The sequence below is a fragment of the Engystomops pustulosus genome, chromosome 3 (assembly GCF_040894005.1).
Source record: "Engystomops pustulosus chromosome 3, aEngPut4.maternal, whole genome shotgun sequence".
Lineage (NCBI taxonomy): Eukaryota > Metazoa > Chordata > Amphibia > Anura > Leptodactylidae > Engystomops > Engystomops pustulosus.
Window position 1 is genome coordinate 7,308,980 of NC_092413.1, and position 23,780 is coordinate 7,332,759.

At 44.4% G+C, this 23,780-nt stretch overlaps 2 protein-coding genes across 2 annotated transcripts in view; both read left to right on the top strand.

Annotated features, from left to right (window-relative positions):
- Positions 1-401: 401 nt before the first annotated feature.
- Positions 402-3,511, top strand: LOC140120885 (uncharacterized). Its single transcript, XM_072139916.1, has 5 exons — positions 402-494; positions 990-1,444; positions 1,550-1,695; positions 2,156-2,213; positions 2,670-3,511. The coding sequence occupies exons 2-5, from the start codon at positions 1,414-1,416 to the stop codon at positions 3,449-3,451; spliced, it is 1,017 nt and encodes a 338-aa protein (XP_071996017.1). The 5' UTR covers positions 402-494; positions 990-1,413; the 3' UTR covers positions 3,452-3,511.
- A 1,412-nt stretch (positions 3,512-4,923) lies between these two features.
- LOC140120798 (uncharacterized) overlaps positions 4,924-23,780 on the top strand; it is a 43,582-nt gene continuing 24,725 nt past the window's right edge. Inside the window, exons 1-7 of the mRNA XM_072139740.1 lie at positions 4,924-5,030; positions 5,170-5,295; positions 5,408-5,959; positions 6,198-6,255; positions 9,249-10,102; positions 20,818-20,955; positions 21,134-21,185. Coding sequence (XP_071995841.1) covers positions 5,672-5,959; positions 6,198-6,255; positions 9,249-10,102; positions 20,818-20,955; positions 21,134-21,185 — 1,390 coding nt within the window. The 5' untranslated portion in view covers positions 4,924-5,030; positions 5,170-5,295; positions 5,408-5,671. The remainder of the gene's footprint in view (positions 5,031-5,169; positions 5,296-5,407; positions 5,960-6,197; positions 6,256-9,248; positions 10,103-20,817; positions 20,956-21,133; positions 21,186-23,780) is intronic.

Below are 23,780 nucleotides of genomic sequence, written 5' to 3' on the forward strand. Positions count from 1 at the left end.
GTTGCTGCTGGTGGCCTCACACGCTTCCTCACACGCGGAGGGAGACCGGTGGCCTTGGGAGATGGTGATAGAGGATGAGAAGAATGAAGCAGAGGGAACTCAGGGGTTTCCAGCCTGTTTTATGTCTCAGCCACTGCAGCTCATGTCTGCATGAACATGCATTGCAGCTCCTGTGGAGTGACGTCCTCAACGGTCCTATAGAATATACTATAGCTGCCCCATATATATGTAACTGATCACATGACTGTGACATCATCACAGGTCCTATAGAATATACTATAGCTGCCCCATATATATGTAACTGATCACATGACTGTGACATCATCACAGGTCCTGTAGGTTGCTAGGCTCTTTTTCCTGGTGCAGTAAAGGACCTTTGATGATGTCATTTAACATGTGAACATGTGACTTCTTTGTGGGAGGAGCAACTGAAGAGTTTACAGAGAAGTGCGGTGTTATACAGGAAGAGGCTGCAGATACAAAGAGATAGGAAGGTAACGAGGGAACTCAGACAATTTCTACATTTCTGGACCTAGTCCAATCCCAGAGCACAGCTCGGATAGTGCTGGGTTCCTTTGAGCAGGTTTGGCGCTGTAGATGTCAGAGGAAATTAGATTTCATGGCTGTGAACAACAATCGCCCCCTACACAGCGTATAACTCAGCGCCCTAAGCAATTATTATTAGTCTATAAAAGTGCCAGGTGCCGTAGCCCGAGATTCCAAGTTTTTTTATGTATCCCAAAAACAATCGAACTGCACAACCAAATAGCGGAGAAAGTGAAGGAATAAAGTCCCCCCCCCCCCTTGAACAAAGTAGTAATGTAGTTATAATGTATAATGTTATATTCTGTAATTTACCATTTACTGAGCCTGGAGTACAATGCACAAAATAATTTAATAATGTTTTATTCTATTCTAGTTGTGACTACATCCTTTACTTCATTCAAGTTCTGGGTTTGATTTTACACTCCTTTTTTTATGTCCCTCAGGTGTCGTCTAAATCAATGGACCTGCTCATCAGCGACCACCCACCAGGGATGGAGCAGGACAGAACCATGGCTGCCCGGATCCTGGACCTCACCCTAGAGATCATCTACTGGATAACTGGAGAGGTGAGAGTCTCCCAGGACACGGCTCTTATCTCTAGGAATACAACAGGGAAATGACTGGAGAGGTGAAGGATTCTTAGGATCTATGTAGTGATCAGTGTCTCCCCATACACAGGATTACACAGTAGTGAAGAAGTCGTCTGGTGAGTGTGTGACCCCCCGTGTATCAGGAGGATGGACCCAGAGCCCCATCACCCAGCCTCCACCTCATTCACTGATACATGAGCAGAAGATCCTAGAACTTACCTCCAGGATCACTGAGCTGCTGAGCGGAGAGGGACAATTTCTGTATAAGGACGTCAAGATGGAGAACCACCAGCCCCTCACATCACCAGGTAAGAGGAGACCTTCCCTGATTGTAGAGGAGAGTCAGCGAGATTCCCCCATCATCTGCTCATCACATGTAGACAATGTATCAGTCACTGTGTTATGTCCTATAGATGGATCCAGTAGGAGAGATCCACCAGAGAGATGTCCAAGTCCTAAAGATTACCAGGATATTAAAGAAGAACCAGAGAGATGTCCAAGTTCTCCATATTCCCAGGAATGGCCAGAAATAAAGCAGGAGGTCCCACCCGATCATCAGGTAAGGAGAAGATCTTAGATGATATCTTGCAGAAAAACGACGGAAACATTTGTTTTACATATAAGGGAAGTTCAGTTAATGGAAAAAAGTCTCTGGCGGGCACAGCCCCAACGATACCGCCGACAGCCCAACGCGTGCCCGACTCTCCAGGGGCAGGGGTGATCACGGCAGGACTTTCCAGCGGTGCTCAATCAATATATAAAAGAGGATATCCATACATAAACATAGAGAAAGATGACGGCACTCACCGGTTCCAAAAGCAGGAAAAGCGTCCTTTATTGGTGGGGAACCATGCAGGGGGGTAAACAGACAGGTTCCGGCAACGGGGCCGTTTCACGCACTGTGGCGCTTTCTCAAGCCGGAAGTTCAGTTAATGGTTTGTAGTTTTATAGATTTGCCTGAATATAAAATAATTTTTCAATGCTGCCTATTTACTGTATGTCATGTTTGATTCTTGCAGGAAAGTGATGGTGGATCGATAAGTGGAGTCTTAAACCCCTCATCAGTGTCAGTGGATGGTAAGAACATCTCATTTAGAATTTTTTTTCTGAAGCTTCTCCATCACATATTTACAACCAATGTTGCTTTGTCACGTTGCACAGTCGGATGACAAATGGATGAGTCTATGTAAAATGATGACGTAGAGAAGGGCCTCCATTTACCACTGCTATTTGATGGAAGTTTTCTTACATATTAGAAAACCATTGGTCAAACTACCGTACCACGCAGTGAGGGGATCTAAGCTGATAATTTGCAGTCCTTCATGATAACCAGTGGATAGGGTGAAAAAAAACCTTCAAAAACATCCATTTTTTTTTAGTCCTATGAATGTCTACTCCGTCTCGTATTACTACTTCCACCTCTTTTGTCAGCTGCTTCAATTTTTTCATTTCTATTCGGCTTGTAAACTCTTTTTGCCTTCATTGATATCTCATCTTTTTTGTTTACAAAGTAGCTCTTTGTTTGTCTCCTAGGTGTAGACGGAATGAGCGCCTTCCATGGACGCCTCTTGTCTCCCAAACCTGAAGTAGAAGATATCATCACCACACAAGATAATTCAATAACTCCCGTAATAACCAATCTACCCTCAAGTCTTCATAGTGGAGATCAATCCTTTGACAACCCAGACACAACAAAGAGAACTCACACAGGAGAAAAGCCGTTCTCATGTTCAGTATGTGGGAAATGTTTTGGAAAGAAATCAATTCTAAGGGAGCATCTACAAATTCACACGGGAGAGCGGCCGTTTTCATGTCCCGAATGCGGAAAATGTTTTCGAAAGAAATCAATGCTAAAGGAGCATCTGAGAACTCACACGGGGGAGAAGCTATTTTCGTGTTCAGAATGTGGGAAAGGTTTTCAGAAGAAATCCCGTCTTCAGAAGCATCAAATAATTCACACCGGAGAAAAACTGTTTTCATGTTTAAAATGTGGAAAGTCTTACAGACAAATTTCAGATCTTGTTGACCATCAGAAAGTTCACGCGGGCGAAGATCCATCGAAATGTTCTGAATGTGGAAAGTATTTTAATGAGAGATACAGGCTTATCGAACATCAGAGAATTCACACGGGAGAGAAGCCATTTTCGTGTACGGAATGTGGGAGCAGTTTTAGACAGAATTCAGCTTTTCTCAAACATAAGAAAACTCATGAAAAGAAGCCTCCGTGTGTGTGTTTCCAGTGTGGGCAGTATTTCAGACAGAGATATGATCTTTTGGAACATTTACAGATCCACGCAGGGGAGAATGCACGTTGATGTTTGAAATGTTTTAAAATGCAAAATAAAACCTAAAAAAAGTGATTAAAATAAAGTGTGGTGAAAAAAGAGTCTGAACACGAGATGATGGTCAACACTTATGTGGGAAACATTTCATGGGTAGCCTTATATCTATGATAAAGTAGCCGACCATAGACATTTATTCACTACATTTATACCTACCAATTCTTACACATTATCACAGTATAATATCCAGCTCAACGGCCCTCACACTGTACAATGCCCCCTCCACTCTCTTCCTCTGATTGTACCTGCTCACATATTGTGTCCTCCTCCCTGCTCCCACTCTCATTGTGACCGCTCCCTTTCTGCTCCCCTTTATCTTGAGGCCCCTTCCTTGCTCACCCTTTAATTGAGGCCCATTCCCTGCTCGCCCTCTCATTTGTGACCCCTCCCTTTCTGCTCCCCTTCTTCCCGTGGCACCTTTCTCTGCCCCCCACTGCCTCTTTCTCTTCCCTGTCTCATTATGGCCCCCCTCCTCTTCTCACTCATTGTGGCCCTCTTTAGCTCCCCCTTTTATTATAGCCCCCTTCTTTGCTCCCTCTGTCATTATGGCCCCTTTTCTTCTCCCCCTCTACTTGTGGCCCCTCCCTTTCTGCTCCCCTTCTTCTTGTGTTGCCTTTTCATTGAGGCCCACTCCCTGTTCCCCCGCTCATTGTGGCCCCCCCTTTCCCGTTATCTTGATGCCCCTTCCCTGCCCCCTCTGAGGCCCATTCCCTGCTCCCCCCTCTCATTGTGGCCCCTCCCTTTCGGCTCCCCTTCGTCTTGTGGCCCCTTCTCACTGAGGCTTACTCCATTCCTCCTCTCATTGTGGCCTCTTCTCTGCTCCCCTTCTCATTGAGGCTCCATTATTGATGGAGAAGTAAGATAAATAATAAAGACAAGAATGGGGTACCCATGACTGCAGGTCCATCATAACTACCGTCATTATCGCAGCATTATCGAGTCAACCGGGGAGATGAAAGTTTCCTCAGTTGCCCCTTTGAACCTTGTGATGCCATTGCAAAACAAACATACTATTGACTATTTCTGATTAATTAGGAAAGATTTGGAGCAATTCTGTGATAAAAATCCCCCCAAAAAATCAACTGAAACACTGGAAAATCTTTGAGAAGCCATAACTGGGCGGAGCTTGACTTGAGGGGGACCCCGTCCCAATCAGAACTTGAATCAGTAATTACATGCACATTAATACAGCCAATCACTTTTTAGATGACATTTGTGAGGAGACTGCCGATCCTCATCAACTGTTGTATCGGTGGCTTCTGGTTGCCTCTCGAAGAGACAATTCTCACAGTTCACCACTTCTGTCATGTGATTAGTGTTATCAAATACCCAATAACATATATAACAGTCACCAAATATATGACCTATGGTCATTAAGATGCTAAAGCAATAGGCTCCTATTCTTGGTGGGCTGAAGGACCTTTGATGATGTCATGGCCATGTGACCAGGGAGGGCGGAGCAACTAAAATTTACAGGGAAGTGCAGTGTTGTGTAGGAAGAGGCTTCGATCACTGAGGAAAGGTAATGACGAAACCGAGGAGGAGGCAAAAGGTATTTGTGAGTCGTTTTTGACATTTTTTGACCTGGTTGTCACTATGTCCTTTATCATTCACAGTTTCTGAAATACTTTACTTCATATAAGATGATCTTCTGGGTTTGATTTCGCACTCCTTGTTTTATGTCCCTTAAGTGTAGGACTTAGCCTAAAACAATGGACCTTCCCATCAGTGACCCAGCAGGGATGGAGCAGGACAGAACCATGGCTGCCCGGATCCTGGACCTCACCCTAGAGATCATCTACTGGATAACTGGAGAGGTGAGAGTCTCCCAGGACACGGCTCTTATCTCTAGGAATACAACAGGGAAATGACTGGAGAGGTGAAGGATTCTTAGGATCTATGTAGTGATCAGTGTCTCCCCATACACAGGATTACACAGTAGTGAAGAAGTCGTCTGGTGAGTGTGTGACCCCCCAGAGCCCCATCACCCAGCCTCCACCTCATTCACTGATACATGAGCAGAAGATCCTAGAACTTACCTCCAGGATCACTGAGCTGCTGAGCGGAGAGGTGAGCGCTGCCGGGAATGCTGGGACATGATATAATAACACAAGGGAGGGCTCCGGGGGATGACTGTGTCATTGTGTGTGTCAGGTTCCTATAAGATGTCAGGATGTGGCTGTCTATTTCTCCATGGAGGAGTGGGAGTATGTAGAAGGACACAAGGACCTGTACAAGGAGGTCATGATGGAGGACCACCAGCCCCTCACATCACCAGGTAAGAGGAGACCTTCCCTGATTGTAGAGGAGAGTCAGCCAGATTCCCCCATCATCTGCTCATCACATGTAGACAATGTATCAGTCACTGTGTTATTTCCTATAGATGGATCCAGTAGGAGAGATCCACCAGAGAGATGTCCCCGTCCTCCAGATCCCCAGGACTGGCCAGGAATAAAGCAGGAGGTCCCACCCGATCATCAGGTAGGAGAAGCTGAGATTTCTGCAAATCCTTCCGGATAGGATTAAATCATTTCATGCATCAGAAGGACTGAATCTTTTGTGTTGATGTGTAAAATACTTGGTTGAATGTTTGTTGTATGAATAAGACTTGAGGAGATCCTTAATTTTTAAGGGCCGATTGGTTTATGGTTTGTAGTTCTATAGAGCTGCCTGAATATATAATTTTTTTGTTTTCATTGCCTATGTGTAATTTTTGCAGGAAAGTGATAATGGATCAACAAATGGACCATTAAACCCTTCATCAGTGTCAGTGGATGGTAAGAGCTAAGATTTATTCTTCATTTATTTGTTGATATATTGGAAGGATGTTTAGGATAACCTGTAAACCGCTTTTACCCCACTAAACTACTCACCCCCTCAGATAAGGGATGAAATGTCCGTTCTAGTATTTCATCTTTTATGTTAAAACTCATTCATGTAAATGAGCATAGATGAGAACCTCTAGATTCAGCTGAACTTCGGAAGAAAGTTTTACGAAAGAAACTTAAAACTAAATTTAAACCACATTAGAGTCAATGGAAACCATACTGACCCAAAAATGGCTGTAAAATGGGGGCCGTAAGGGGAAGAGGTCTGCAAAATGAGGGTAATAACAGTCAAAAATGGTTCTAAAAATGGTAGCAGAAAAAAAAACAATGCGGTGAGGACTCGGTGGAAGAAGATCCAAGGAATGATGACGACGACTCAGAGCTAACGTGGATCAGAGGCAGCGAGAATTCAGAGAAAGAGATGATGGTCATGAAGCCCCAGGTAGTTAGCAGAAGATTGAGTGCACAGAGGCTCAACAAGAGGACTCCATGGCAACTATTTCAAACGATCTTCAGAAAACAAAAACGTGTCAGCATTTGGTGTATGACCAGGCACCTGCAAACAAAGCATGACCAGCAATGGATGACCAAATGTAACATGAAAACACCTGAGGGTCCCTCTACTGCTTTGGTTGTCTCATCCTCTACCACAGCCTCCCAAGTGACGATGCCACCTGTCTGACCGCAAAGGAAGGATTTGGCACCACCGCCATCACCAAGCCTTTCCACTACGTCCTAGAGAAGTGTTCAGCTTTCTACCCACGCTAAACAATGTAGAAAAAGTGGAAGTTTTGCACATCTCACTCTCAAGCTCTGATCCTGGCTATGGTGTCGGCCGTACCGCAATAAGTCATTCCAAGCTGCCACTAGTTTTCTTGGCAGGTCATCCCCAAACTGCAATAACAGGTTGTGGGTAAAATAAAGTGTGCACTGTGCAAGGTGCATATCACATCTGATATATGGACAAGTCCAGGCAACCCTGATGATCTACGATCAGTCAAATCTGCTGTTTAAGATAATGTAGAGACTTAGCTTACCGTCTCAAGCTATGTTTAGTTACCTACAAATTAAATCCTTTCTCTCCTCCCTATATGGTTCATTGACAGTATCTATACCCACAGACTTTGAGCGACTTTGTAAGTTGAACACATCCACAGCAGGGCTCATCTCCACAATCTACAGAATACTAATAAACCCCAATCCAACAGAAATACCGAAACATACCTATATGAGGAAATGGGATCTTTCTTGGGCAGAGAACTGCCATTGGAAACATGGCAACAAGTATGGGATAGGGCAGCGAAGACGTCACAGTGCGTCCAGTACAAGGAAAATCAGTATAAATTACTAATGTTATGGTACCACACACCTGCACTACTGCATCGAGTTTATCCCGACTCACCTGATACTTGCTGGCGGTGTGGGGCAGGGGGGGCTGATGTGCCACATATATTTTGGCTATGTCCAGTTATACAACCTTACTGGTCCACCGTTACGAGTATTTTATCCTCGGTTCTCAAATATCAGATACCCACGGACCCCAGTGTATGTTTACTGAATCTCTACCCGGCAGGACTGCGTAAACACTCATCTAGGCTGCTACTGCACCTCCTCACTGCAGCAAAATGCCTAATTTCCGCGAAGTGGAAAAAACCCACAGCACCTTCTAGAGTGGAGCTCTGTACTCGTATACAAGAGACTCGAACTATGGAATATCTCACTTCACTCCTGCAGAATAAGATAGATACCTTTAATGGCATCTGGGCTCCGTGGGATGACTATTGGACGGGGCGGAATGTCTGTTAGGAAACAGCTTCCATGACAGGAAGCACCCACCACTCAGCTAGTTCGGATATCAAACCTCACCTCTCTCCACCTTGTGTCTTGTCTTGTGTCAAATTCCCCCATTGGTTAATTTACTCTGTTCTCTCTTTAGGGAGTTGTTTCTTATGTTCTCCTAATGTTATGGTTCCTGGGGATTCCCCCCTTTACTGTATAAATGAATCTTGGTAGGTTGGCAAGACCTACTCTCATTACTATGTTTGAAAACAGATGTATTAATAATGTATCCCAATTGTAGACTATGTAACATTCTCTACTGTTGTATAAGCATGGAAAAAATGAAAAAACCTAATAAAAACACAGTTATACAAAAAAAAAAAAAGATAATGTAGAGACTGCAGCTCCTGAGGCCGAGGTTGAGGTCTCAAAGGCATCCGATACAGAACTGTGTCCATCTCCTGTCAAAGAGAATGGTCCAAGAGAGAAAGAGATTGCCACCACCGCCGGCTACCTAAAACTGCTTGTTGCCGATTACTAAATACTACTATTTTATATAAGTGGTAGTTTTTGGGTTGGGTGGATCTGACTGATCTGTTAAGGTTGTGTTTATTTTGATTAATAACCAGTTGTTTTTACTGTTCTCACTTCGGAGACTTCGAAAAGAATGTAACAACCTCCTCCATCAGCAGCAATGAGACTCGCGGACCTTACAGTTAAATACCTTAAGGGACATTTACTATCAGGTCAGGACATCTACTTTCAGATTGACTATTTAGCAGTTCATCTTCTAGGAACTTCCTTTATAACAGAACCATTCACGATTATAATAAAAGAAGTTGCTAGAAGACAAAATTCTAAGGAGCTTGTAAGTAGCACAAGTCTACCATCAGTCAATTTGATCGTAGAGGTCCTGACCTGATGGTAGATGTCCTTTAAAAATTGGAAATTTGAGGCTTTGTACGTTTTGATTTCGATGTAATAGTGACCTCACTATTGGATGTCTACTGTGAAAAACCCTTCTAAAACATTATAACAATTTTTAGTCCTATGAATGTCTACTCAGTCTAGTACCACTACTTCCACTTCCACCATTTTCTTGTCTTTATAGATATGAGATTTTCTATGTTTAGTAAAGTAGCATTTTGTTGTTTGTCTTCTAGGTGCAGAGGTAAAGAGAGAATTCAATGGACACCTCTTATCTCCAAAACATGAAGAAGATGAAAATATTACCACCCAAGAGAATTCAATATCTTCTCATCCACCCTCAGTTCTTCACAGTGGAGATCAATCCACTGATAATGAAGACACAACACAGAGAACTCACACAGAAGAGAAGCCATTTCCATGTTCTGAATGTGACAAATGCTTCGGAAAGAAATCAGCTCTTGCGCAACATATAAGAACTCACGCGGTGGAAAAGCCGTTCTCGTGTTCAGAATGTGGCAAATGTTTTGGAAAGAAATCAACTCTAACGGGGCATCTAAGAATTCACACAGGAGAAAAACCATATTCATGTCCAGAATGCGGGAGATGTTTCGGAAAGAAATCAAGTCTAACGGAACATCTAAGAATTCACACGGGGGAGAAGCCGTTTTCGTGCTCAGAATGTGGGAAATGTTTTTACCAGAAATCACGACTTCAGAAGCATCAAACAATTCACACCGGGGAAAAAATGTTTTCATGTTCGGAATGTGGGAAATCTTTCAGACATAACTGGGATCTTGTTAACCATCAGAAAATTCACACGGGGGAGGATCCATTTAAATGTTCTGACTGTGGAAGGTATTTTAATCAGAAATTTAGCCTTATGGAGCATCAGAGAATTCACACAGGAGAGAAGCCATTCTCGTGTACGGAATGTGGGAGAAGTTTTCGGCAGAATTCAACTTTTCTTAAACATAAGAAAAGACATGCAAACAAGCTCTCATGTGTATGTATCCAATGTGGGCAGTATTTCAGGCAGAAATATGATCTCATGGAACATCTACAAGTTCATGCCGGGGAGGTTCCACTTTGACATTTGACCTGGCTTTTAAATACACACTGCGAAATAAAACTGAAAAAAAACAAATGGTGGTTAAAATAAAGTGTCTTAGAAACATTGCAGAGATAACATTATTTCTGTGATGTGACTACTAGAAGTCTTCTTCTTTCCCTGACCTGCTCTCCAACCTCTCTGCACTGAACTGATGAGATGCAAAGAGATTGAAACATCCCTGTCTATAGCCGGGAGTCTGATTCTTCTGGAATAGATCTACTGGATTGGCTTTAATCCCACATCATGTCATTAGGCTTCCTGAAAGTCATGCTTGATGTTAAGAGGACTGCTTTACAAGGTAGCCAAGAGGCAATGTTTTCCTGGAAAATGTATTTTCATATTTCTCAGAATCCCCTAGCAGAGCATAAGCGCCTGTAAGTCATCACATGCCTTTAGAAGCAGCCCTTAAAAGGGTTGTCCGATAGTTTTTAAAATTCGGGAGGCAGGCCAGGGGGATTTTTAAAAAAACAAAAGCTGTACTCGCCCCTTCCATCGTTACCCGTATCCTGTGCTGCGATCTCGCTGACTGGATGGAAGCTTAAGCCAAACAGGGACAGGGATTGGCGAGACGGCGAAGCAGGACACCATGAGCGACAGAGGAGGTGAGTACAGCTTTGTTTTCCCCATTGTGGGGTGTGTGAATTGGTGCGAACATCTGGAGTTTCCCCACACAGTGCTTACTGCTAAATAATCCCCCATGCAGGGAGAGGAACAACATTCTGTTAAGGGCAAGTTAGTGGACCTGGAATGGGCTTCCTGTATGCTCAGGCTGAGATCTGAAGAGACACTGAGCTGTCAGTCAAAAGAAGTAGGCGGGGCTCACTGACAGCCTGGAGAAAAAGTGACTCTTCTTTTCAGAGTTGACACTTTGTCTACTCATTTACATATCAGAAAAATTACTACAATTAAGGTACAGTGCCTCATTGGCAGATAATTTTAGGTGATATGTGGAGGACTTTTAACCCGTTACCAGTAGGTATTATCAGTGAAAATTCTGGTGACAGATCTTCTTTCATGGCAAAGTCTCCTTAAAGGAAATCTATCATTAGATTTCGCTTGCCACCGGTCCCCCGCAGGTCTTAGAGGTCATCTTACCCTATCTACTCCTTGCAGCGCACAGCCAGACATCTCGGACTTTGTTAGGAAAATTTTGTTCGCTATCAATAGAGGTTCCAGAGTCACCTCTATGAAGATCCAGATAAGTATGTTTATTGCTTGTATACACAGAGGCAAGTACCCATCACCACATGATGATTAGGATATTGGGGCAGATTTATCTAGTGTCTGAAAGTCAGAATATTTCTAGTTGCCCATGGCAACCAATCACAGCTCAGCTTTCATTTTACCAGTGCTCATGAATATTTTAAAGGGGAGCTGTGATTGGTTGCCATGGGCAACTAGAAATATTCTGACTTTCTGACACTTGATAAATCTGCCCCAGTGACTTAAAACATGAAAAAGACATATGGGGAAATTCATTATCTCCCTTTCCCCGCCAGTTTCCTGGCTTCTCCGACCTGCACTCCTCTTTGGGCATGGCAGGGAATGCGGTGGGCAGGGATGTGAACATCTGGCCCATCTGACCGGATTTACTAAGAGCACGGAGCCTCTTGGTAGATATGAGCGCCGGAACGAGATGAAACATCTTAATTAGCGAGAATGAGAACTACAAGATAAAGCACTGGCTTATGATCTCATCGTCCTTGGTAGATATAAACGTACTGGATAAAATAGCACTTCCCCCTCCCACTGTGCGCGATTACAGTAGGCAGAGGAAGGGGGAGACAGTGTTACAGCCTGTGAAGATACCGCACAGAGGGGCTCTGGTAACACTCCTAGGAGCCCTTCAGGCTCATGAGCATAATTATAAAAGTTGATTTCAAAAGGAAGGAGGCCATGGATAGCGAATATAAGAAGGTCACCACAGTCACGGTGCCTGGATCTATGAGTAATGTTCCTGGTTTATGATGTTAGGTTTTTAGATTTCCTGTAAGAGATCCGTTCAGCATTAACTGATAAGAGTAGTACCTTTTATCAGCCTTACTAAATGCAGTGCCCAGCACTGGGGTATTACACTTTCATGTCCTGATAAGAGTAATGCCTGAAGTGGAACATCTTGTCCTGGTGACCTGACAATGCCGGGTCCCTGCTACATCGGCCCTGAACAGACAAAGCTCCCATCAACTCAGTTTAACGAGTGCTCAGACAACTATTCAAAAAAATAGTGTTGGGAATTCCGGCTCTTCTTAGTGAGCTGGCTCATTGAGCAATTCTGTGGTAAAAATTCCTCAAAGATCGCATGAAACACATCTATAGGTGCCACTTGGATAATCTCTGAGAAATGAGGAAAGATTTGGCGCAATTCTGTGGTAAAAAAAAATCCATAAAAATGACATGAAACACATCAGTAGGTGCCACCTGGAAAATCTGTGAGAAATAAGAAAATATTTGGTGCAATTCTGTGGTACAAAAACTAAAAAATCACTTGAAACACATCTATATGTGCAGCCTGAAAATCTCTGTGAAATTAGCAAAGATTTGGCACAGTTCTGTGGTAAAAATTTCCATAAAAATGACATGAAACACATCAATAGGTGCCACTTGGAAAATCTCTGAGAAATGAGGAAAGATTTTTGTGGAATTTTTATCACAGAATTGCACCAAATCACTTGAAACACATCTATAGGTGCCCACTGGAAAAGCTGTGAGAAATGATAAAAGATACGGTGCAATTTTGTAAAAAAATTCCACAAAAATAATTTCAAACATATCTACAGGTAAAGCCTGGAAAATCTCTGATAAATTAGGAACAGTTCTGTGGTAAAAAATCCTAAAAAATCACTTGAAACACATCTATAGGTGCCAAAATTGAAGTAAAGCAAAATATCTGCCTGTGATAGGAACATCTAAAATTTATAAATCTTTATTTATTATTACTATAGAAAATGGCCCATAGCCAAGAAACCTTGCATTTGTAACATGCATCAACAGGCTTGGGTACCTCTATTAGGGGCAAGACATCAAAAAGTGTGTTATATCGAGGGAATTAGAGGGTATATGATTGAGTGTCCCCTCTATCTCGGATCACCCTCGTATTGAAACACAAGACTATGATGTCACCCAGTCTAGTTGAGTGTGGGCTATATTCCCCTAGAGGACCCACTAACGTGCTTGGGTAATAGGTCACAGGTAGGGTGAGTCTCCCCACGATGTAAACCTATAGCTTAAACCCAATGCTCAGTCATAAAAATAATGCAGCAGCAAAGATAGAGACAGCTGCACGATTAGTTGGAAACACCTATGCACCTAACGCGTTTCCCTGCCACTGATTTCATGTGGCAGTTCATCAGAGGTGTGCAGAGTATTAGACGAAAATATAGCACGTGCAGAACGAGCAATGGCATGTCATCTCACGTCTTATTCACACCAAAGCTCTTCTGGATCTAGTTATCGTGCTATATGTTTGTCAGGGTCAATGATTCTCACTGTGTCCTGCAACCCATTCATGCCAGTTCAACCTCAGAGTCATCTAGTTCACTCTCTATCTGGCTAATATTTGATTGCTTACAGCACTGACTGACTACCTGACAGAAACGCCGGCACTAGTTTGGCCGCGCGTCGCACGTGCACGCGCGGCTATATATGGCCTAAGCTCCGCCTCTCGCCGGTAGGTATCGGCCAATGAGATTGTGCTACATCACTATTGAAGCCCCGCCTTGTTATGACGGACCCGGGACGCCCCCAAGAGAGGTGCGGCCCGATCCGCCAATCAGCTGGACCGTGGTGGAGTCAAAACAATCCCTCACAGTTACGGCCACTCCCACCTCAATATCGCAGAGGCGAAAATAAATAAACTTGGTTCATCAGGATGTTATATTCGCGGATATGCCTGGTAAGTATCTAGGAGATAACAATCATGCCGATCTAGGCTTATAGCGGACATAGGATGGCTCCGCCAGAGAGGCATCCATCATTCATCGAGTCTGTCACTTAGAAATACGGAAGTCTTGAATATGGGAAGCCAAGTTCAGGGAAAAGTATTAGTTATTTACAGGAACCATGATAGCTAGTTCAAAGCTACCTAAACATATTGTGGAGATCAATACACATGTTTATAAAGCCATAGTACAAGGTAAGATCCAGAACGGGAATAGTACCCTGCATATAGAGTGTTCGCATGAGTGAAGACCCGAAGTAAAAATTCGGGCCCTTCAACCAGCAGGTATAGAATGTAGTGGAGGAGACATTGAACATCAGACCATTGTCAGAGGATCTATATATCTATTTGATGGTCATATAAAACATGTATACACTAGTTGTTCATTAAGCCCATCAGGCTGTGCCGTTTTTAGCATAAAGATCCATCTGGCTTCATGCTGTAATAGTTTTTGTCTGAAGTCTCCCCCTCTTGGAGAGGGTCTCACCACCTCTATGGCTTGAAATTGAAGTGCTTTATGATCCCCCCCATGATGCTGCCATATGTGGCGTGCTACAGATGTGTCCTCACCATTTTTGCAGTCATTTACATGGTCCCTGATCCTTCTCCTAAATTCTCGGCTAGTCTGTCCTACATACTGCATTCCACAAGTGCAGGTTATAAGGTAAATAACCCCAGTGGTCCTACAGTTTGCAAAATCCCTTATCCAGAATGTTTTCCCAGTAGATGAGCTAGGGAAAGATTTCCCCAAGCAGATGTATTTGCACGCTTTGCACCCACTGCACTTAAAGGTGCCCTTTGGTTTCTCAGGTAACCATGTCCCTCTTCCCGATTGCGGTCCAAGATGACTGTGAATCAATGTATCCTTGATGTTGCGCCCCCGTCTGTACGTGATTGAGGGGCAATCATCAATCGTATCACGGATATCTTTGTCCATCTTGAGGATGCCCCAATTGTCCGATAAAATTTTTCGTACCATGTGATGACAGCCGTCAAACATGCCAATTACACGTACTTTCTGATTATCGGTCTCACGTTGTCTTGGGTTCAGGAGATCATTCCTCTGCTTTGTTAAAGCATGCTGATGTGCATCCCTCAGAATCCGTGAGGGATAACCCTTGGCGGTAAACCTCCTTTGGAGGTCTTTAGCTGCTACCAAGTAATCACCCATTCCCGAGCAATTCCTCCGCATCCTTAAATACTGGCCTTTTGGTATTCCCCTCTTAAGGGGTGTTGGATGCCAGCTCTGCCAGCGCAACAAGCTGTTCGTTGCAGTGGGTTTCCTAAAGACCTTCGTTTTAAGATCTCCCGCCGAGTTGATGGATATTGTAACATCCAGGAAAGTAATCTCAATGGGGCTAATCTCAAAGGTGAAAAATAGACCCAATTCATTTGAATTGAGTCTCTGAACGAATTTGACAAAAGACTCCTTGGTGTCATTCCAGAATATGAGGATATCATCAATGAACCTCAGCCATAACAATATGGCCGAGGTCCAATCCTCCAAATCCTCCTGGAAGACCACCTCCCTCTCCCACCAGCCCAGGTAGAGGTTTGCATATGTGGGAGCACAGGGGCTCCCCATTGCAACCCCCCTGAGCTGGTGGAAGAATTTACCCTCAAAGAGGAAATAGTTCCTCCTGAGGACAAAGTCTAGTAGTCTCAAGACTAGAGCATTGTGTGCCATGTGGTGTATCCCTCTTGTTTTTAGGAATTCACCCACGGCCTCACAGCCCCTCGAGTGCGGTATGGAACTGTAGAGAGCCTCCACGTCCAGACTCGCAAGCAGGGTGCCCGTTGGAAGCGCTAGTCCATCAATCCTCCTCAGTACGTCCATGGTATCCCTCACGTACGAGGGGAGTGCAGTGACAAATGGGCGCAACAGGATGTCCAGGTAGATACTAACATTTTGTGTAAGAGAGTCTACCCCCGATACAATCGGTCTCCCTTTGAGGGGAGAGAGCCCCTTATGGACTTTAGGGAGGGCATAGAACGTGGCCGTGCTGGGATAGTCTGGAAGCATAAACTCCAATTCATTTTTAGAGATGAGCTTGTCCCTCAGGGCATCATGTAGAATCCCCGAAAGTTCCCGACGGAAGGCATCCAAGGGACTGCCGGATAGCGTATTATAACAATGCTCATCTCTCAGGATCCCCAGACACATCTCAACATATTTCTCCCTTCCCAGCACGACCACGTTCCCACCTTTATCAGATGGTTTAATAATGATTGTAGAGTCACTACCCAGGTCTTTTAAAGCTCGCTGCTCGCCAATAGTCAAATTCGGTCGTTGTCCATCCCGTGTTTGCATGTCCATTAATTGGTCAGTCACTAATTTAAGAAAGACATCAATGGGGGAGTTATCCCCAAGGGGCGCCAACCTTCTTGATTTCGGTTTAAGATCTGTGAAAGGGCCTTCACCAGGCGGCCTTTCACCCTCTTCCGCCAAAGCTTGAAGGTTATGAAAATCCGCTATATCCTCTTCAGACAGGCCCAACTCCATACATTGTCGTCTATTGTGGATTTTAAAAAACTTCTTCCACTTCAGACGTCTACAGAACAAATTCACATCCTTCACCCATCCAAAAATATCGCATTGTGGGACCGGGACGAAAGACAGTCCTTTTGATAGGACCTTGATCTCGTCCAACGAGAGGGATCTTTCAGAAAGGTTGAGGATTTGCATGCTGTCTGAAGAGGGGTGGTCACCCTGGGTCAAGATTTCTGGGGTTCCTTCCTTCCTCTCAACAGGTACTCTGTAATCGTGGGCTCCTGCCCTAAAAAACCTTCCCTGTTCGGAATCCCTGATTGTGCTCCTCTTCCTCCCCTTTGGCCTCTGTTCCCTCTGTTGTTTTTCCCTCCTCTGGCTCTCCCCCTTGCTGTGTTAGGACTTTTTGAGCCTCTCTTTGATGACCCTCTACCACTCTGAGGTTGTGACCCCTCAGAGTCTGAAGGATCCCAGTCAGATGATGATGGTTCTGTATCCCCTGCTGCTTGCGTTTTACCAATAAAGTCCAAAATCTTGCCCTCTTTAAAATCGAGAGTATCTCTGCAGAACTGAAAATGTTTCCGTTCTTTAATATGAGAGATAAATCTCTCAATATTCTGCTGCAGGATACTCTCTTTTTTACTGAAGTCAGGATGATTAGAGAACGTTTTTATATTCTCAATTCCCTCATCCAATGTTTTAGTGTTTTCACCTAGCAATGTTTTCTCTTCCTCCAGTAATAGAGTCATTAGTCGCAAGGAGGATTCGATGGATTCTTTCTCCCACTTGGACATAAGAGTGGGTGATCTGATCCTAGCTGCCGGTAGCAAGGTAATCCTTAAGCCCCGAGGTACGATTTTATTCTGTATGTATGTCTCTAGAGTCTTGACCTCCCAGAATGAGCGGATTTGGTTCTTGTATGTCCGTGTAAGTTTTCTGAATGAAGCCGATATACTAACGTGTTGACTCTGAGACGATAGATCCCCCTCTGAGAACACCTCCCTTACGTCTTCAAGCCACCCATCAGTATTGATTTTACCAGCCAAAAATCCTGCCATCCCTAAGGAAAATTGAATTAGGTATGTACAGTAATAAAGGACAACTGCCTTTAGATACAAAAAAGTGTTGTTCCCCCTGAAGTCTCGAAATTGAAGTAAAGCAAAATATCTGCCTGTGATAGGAACATCTAAAATTTATAAATCTTTATTTATTATTACTATAGAAAATGGCCCATAGCCAAGAAACCTTGCATTTGTAACATGCATCAACAGGCTTGGGTACCTCTATTAGGGGCAAGACATCAAAAAGTGTGTTATATCGAGGGAATTAGAGGGTATATGATTGAGTGTCCCCTCTATCTCGGATCACCCTCGTATTGAAACACAAGACTATGATGTCACCCAGTCTAGGAGTCTAGGAGGCGGAGCTTAGGCCATATATAGCCGCGCGTGCACGTGCGACGCGCGGCCAAACTAGTGCCGGCGTTTCTGTCAGGTAGTCAGTCAGTGCTGTAAGCAATCAAATATTAGCCAGATAGAGAGTGAACTAGATGACTCTGAGGTTGAACTGGCATGAATGGGTTGCAGGACACAGTGAGAATCATTGACCCTGACAAACATATAGCACGATAACTAGATCCAGAAGAGCTTTGGTGTGAATAAGACGTGAGATGACATGCCATTGCTCGTTCTGCACGTGCTATATTTTCGTCTAATACTCTGCACACCTCTGATGAACTGCCACATGAAATCAGTGGCAGGGAAACGCGTTAGGTGCATAGGTGTTTCCAACTAATCGTGCAGCTGTCTCTATCTTTGCTGCTGCATTATTTTTATGACTGAGCATTGGGTTTAAGCTATAGGTTTACATCGTGGGGAGACTCACCCTACCTGTGACCTATTACCCAAGCACGTTAGTGGGTCCTCTAGGGGAATATAGCCCACACTCAACTAGACTGGGTGACATCATAGTCTTGTGTTTCAATACGAGGGTGATCCGAGATAGAGGGGACACTCAATCATATACCCTCTAATTCCCTCGATATAACACACTTTTTGATGTCTTGCCCCTAATAGAGGTACCCAAGCCTGTTGATGCATGTTACAAATGCAAGGTTTCTTGGCTATGGGCCATTTTCTATAGTAATAATAAATAAAGATTTATAAATTTTAGATGTTCCTATCACAGGCAGATATTTTGCTTTACTTCAATTTCGAGACTTCAGGGGGAACAACACTTTTTTGTATCTAAAGGCAGTTGTCCTTTATTACTGTACATACCTACATCTATAGGTGCCACCTGGATAATCTATGAGAAATGAGGAAAGATTTAGCGCAATTCTGTGGTAAAAAATCCACAAAAATCATTTAAAATACACCCACAGATGAAGCCTGGAAAATCTCTGAGAAATGAGAAAAGAAAGGTGCAATTCTGTGGTGAAAATTCCCCAAAAATAATTTCAAACACATCTATAGGTGAAGCCTGGAAAATCGCTGAGAAATTAAGAAATATTTTGAGCAATTCTGTGGTAAAAATTCCTCAAAATGACATGAAACACATCAATAGGTGGCACCTGGAAAATCTCTGAGAAATTAGGAAAGATTTGGTGCAATTCTGTGGTAAAAATTCCACAAAGATCACTTGAAACACATCTACATGTGCAGCCTGGATAATCTCTGAGAAATAAGGAAAGATTTGGCGCAATTCTGTGGTAAAAATTTCATAAAAATGACATGAAACACATCAATAGGTGCCACCTGGAAAATCTCTGAGAAATAAGAAAATATTTGGCGCAACACATCTATATGTGGAGGAGCCATGACTGGATGAAGCATCATGTGAACGGAAGCCCCGTCCCAAGCAGTGATTACATCTGAGTCGTCTAACGAAGAGAAAAATTCTCATAGTTCACCATTTCTGTCATGTGATGTCATCAAATGTCCAATAACTTATACAACATTTACCGGTCCTATGGTCATTAAGATGCTACGGCAATAGGCTTCTTTTCCATGTGGGCTAAAGGACCTTTGATGATGTCATGGCCATGTGACCAGACTTTTCTGAGGGAGGAGCGACTCAAATTTACAGGGAAGTGCAATGTTGTGTAGGAAGAGGCTGTGAAGAACCTAGGAGGAGGCTGCGTGAGACGAAATACCTTGTCTTCACTACGTCCTTTATCGTTCACATTTTGTGAAATATGTTATTTCAGATAAGATGATCTTTTGGGTTGTTTTACGTCCTTCAGGTGTTGTATAAAAACAATGGACATTTCTGTCCATGACCCATCAGCGATGGAGCAGGACAGAACCATGGCTGCCCGGATCCTGGACCTCACCCTAGAGATCATCTACTGGATAACTGGAGAGGTGAGAGTCTCCCAGGACACGGCTCTTATCTCTAGGAATACAACAGGGAAATGACTGGAGAGGTGAAGGATTCTTAGGATCTATGTAGTGATCAGTGTCTCCCCATACACAGGATTACACAGTAGTGAAGAAGTCGTCTGGTGAGTGTGTGACCCCCCGTGTATCAGGAGGATGGACCCAGAGCCCCATCACCCAGCCTCCACCTCATTCACTGATACATGAGCAGAAGATCCTAGAACTTACCTCCAGGATCACTGAGCTGCTGAGCGGAGAGGTGAGCGCTGCCGGGAATGCTGGGACATGATATAATAACACAAGGGAGGGGTCCGGGGGATGACTGTGTCATTGTGTGTGTCAGGTTCCTATAAGATGTCAGGATGTGGCTGTCTATTTCTCCATGGAGGAGTGGGAGTATGTAGAAGGACACAAGGACCTGTACAAGGAGGTCATGATGGAGGACCACCAGCCCCTCACATCACCAGGTAAGAGGATTGTAGAGGAGAGTCAGCCAGATTCCCCCATCATCTGCTCATCACATATAGACAATGGGGCAGATTTACTTACCCGGTCCTGTCGCGATCCTGCGGTCCGTTGTTCGACGAGGATTCGGGTCTGCCGCGATTCACTAAGATCGTGCGCCCGAGTTCCTGCAGATGTTGCTGCTGCGCTGAGGTCCGCCGGAGTTCACCTTCTTCTTCCTGGTGCATGTGAGTGCTTGATCTTGCGACACAATTCCTTTTTTAAATTCCGTGGTTTTTCTGAATCCGTGTGGTTTTCCCGACGGCCACGCCCCCGATTTCTGTCGCGTGCAAGCCGACGCTGATGCGCCACAATCCGTGCAATTCGTCGCAAAACGGAAATATTCGGGAAACGCGACGAAACGTGTTTGGACCCTTAGTAAATGAGCCCCAATGTATCAGTCACTGTGTTATTTCCTATAGATGGATCCAGTAGGAGAGATCCACCAGAGAGATGTCCCCGTCCTCCAGATTCCCAGGACTGGCCAGGAATAAAGCAGGAGGTCCCACCCCATCATCAGGTAGGAGAAGCTGAGATTTTTGCTAACCCTTCCAGATAAGGGAAAATCATTACAGGCTACAAAATGGTAGAAACATTTGTGTTGACATGTAAAATACTTGGTTATGTGTTGGTTGTGTGAATATGAGGCAGAATATTCTTACTATGTTACTTATATATCTACTGTGTAATTTTTGTAGGATGGTGATGGTGGCTCGACAAGTGGATTCTTAAACCCTTCGTCAGTGGATGGTGAGAGTCTCTTATACGTCTTATTTTATTGTATGTCTTTATTCTTCTTTAATAAATTGGTATTTTGGTGCTCCCCTCCTTATAACGGTTTTATTTTTCTGTGTACAGGGCGGTGTTCTGTACAACTGTACTTCTTAGTGTCAGTATGTAATATTCCACGGGGAAGGTGGAAAAAATGTATTTATGTCATTTTCTTATGTTCTCTGTTTTATGACTGTCCAAATGAGGCCCCCCCCCCACCCCCCCCCCCGTACTCTTTGGTTCAATACAATCACAGAGTTACCGAATTTATATAGGTTATATTCTCCTTTAACACATGTCTGTACATAAATAGTCTTCATTTCACCATATTCCGGGGCCAATAACTTTTCCTGTCTCGGTACGGACTTGTGTAAGGTGTAATTTTTTTGCCTGACGAGTTGATGTTTTCATGGCTGTCCCTTTGGGAACTAGACAACTTTTTGCTAATTTTTTATTCCAGTTTTTATGAGATGCAATATGTTTGGACCCTATTTTCCATAACCGGGTTCACGGTGGCATATTTTATTTGTCTACCGTATTTTTTGGACTATAAGACGTGCGTCTTATAGACCAAAGGTCAGGAGGATCCAGCACTGCCAGACCCTCCTGACCGCTGTAATGGAGATCGGATGACGCCCTGATATAGAGCTGCACCCGATCTCCCAGGGAGGAGAGCCTCTACACTGCTCTCTCCCTCTGCCTACAGGACCTGCAATGATGTCAGAATCATGTGACTGATCACATACACTCACCGGCCACTTTATTAGGTACACCTGTCCAACTGATCGTTAACACTTAATTTCTAATCAGCCAATCACATGGCAGCAACTCAGTGCATTTAGGCATGTAGACATGGTCGAGACAATCTCCTGCAGTTACAACCGAGCATCAGTATTGGGAAGAAAGGTGATTTGAGTGCCTTTGAACGTGGCATGGTTGTTGGTGCCAGAAGGGCTGGTCTGAGTATTTCAGAAACTGCTGATCTACTGGGATTTTCACGCACAACCATCTCTAGGGTTTACAGAGAATGGTCCGAAAAAGAAAAAACATCCAGTGAGCGGCAGTTCTGTGGGCGGAAATGCCTTGTTGATGCCAGAGGTCAGAGGAGAATGGGCAGACTGGTTCGAGCTGATAGAAAGGCAACAGTTACTCAAATCGCCACCCGTTACAACCAAGGTAGGCAGAAGAGCATCTCTGAACGCACAGTACGTCCAACTTTGAGGCAGATGGGCTACAGCAGCAGAAGACCACACCCCGGGTGCCACTCCTTTCAGCTAAGAACAGGAAACTGAGGCTACAATTTTCTCAAGCTCATCGAAATTGGACAGTAGAAGATTGGAAAAACGTTGCCTGGTCTGATGAGTCTCGATTTCTGCTGCGACATTCGGATGGTAGGGTCAGAATTTGGCGTCAACAACATGGAAGCATGGATCCATCCTGCCTTGTATCAGCGGGTCAGGCTGGTGGTGGTGGTGTCATGGATCCATCCTGCCTTGTATCAGCGGGTCAGGCTGGTGGTGGTGGTGTCATGGATCCATCCTGCCTTGTATCAGCGGCTCAGGCTGGTGGTGCTGGTGTCATGGATCCATCCTGCCTTGTATCAGCGGCTCAGGCTGGTGGTGCTGGTGTCATGGATCCATCCTGCCTTGTATCAGCGGGTCAGGCTGGTGGTGGTGGTGTCATGGATCCATCCTGCCTTGTATCAGCGGGTCAGGCTGGTGGTGGTGGTGTCATGGATCCATCCTGCCTTGTATCAGCGGCTCAGGCTGGTGGTGGTGGTGTCATGGACCCATCCTGCCTTGTATCAACAGTTCAGGCTGGTGGTGGTGGTGTCATGGTGTGGGGAATATTTTCTTGGCACTCTTTGGGCCCCCTGGTACCAATTGAGCATCGTTGCAACGCACAGCCTACCTGAGTATTGTTGCCGACCATGTCCATCCCTTTATGAGCACAATGTACCCTGTAACATCTGATGGCTACTTTCAGCAGGATAATGCGCCATGCCATAAAGCTGGAATCATCTCAGACTGGTTTCTTGAACATGACAATGAGGTCACTGGACACAAATGGCCTCCACAGTCACCAGATCTCAATCCAATAGAGCATCTCTGGGATGTGGTGGAACGGGAGATTCGCATCATGGATGTGCAGCCGACAAATCTGCAGCAACTGTGTGATGCCATCATGTCACTATGGAGCAAAATCTCTGAGGAGCTTCCAGCACCTTGTTGTATCTATGCCACGAAGAATTGAGGCAGTTCTGAAGGCAAAAGGGGGTCCAACCCGTTACTAGCATGGTGTACCTAATAAAGTGGCCGGTGAGTGTATATCACCACATACTGCGCTGGGACAGGGTAAGAAGAAGAGGGAAAGGGGGAAGAGCGGGGGTTCTGTTTGTGCAGAGGAGTTCCCAGATTGTTCCTTATATGTGTATAGCTGATCTGTGTGTGTAAATGTATGGATGATGCAGAGCTGTGTGTGCTGTGCTTTAGTGCGACCAACAGGGATATTTTAATTGGTGTAAAATATATTTTTCCCTTTTTGGAAGCCCAAATCTGGGATGCGTCCTATAGT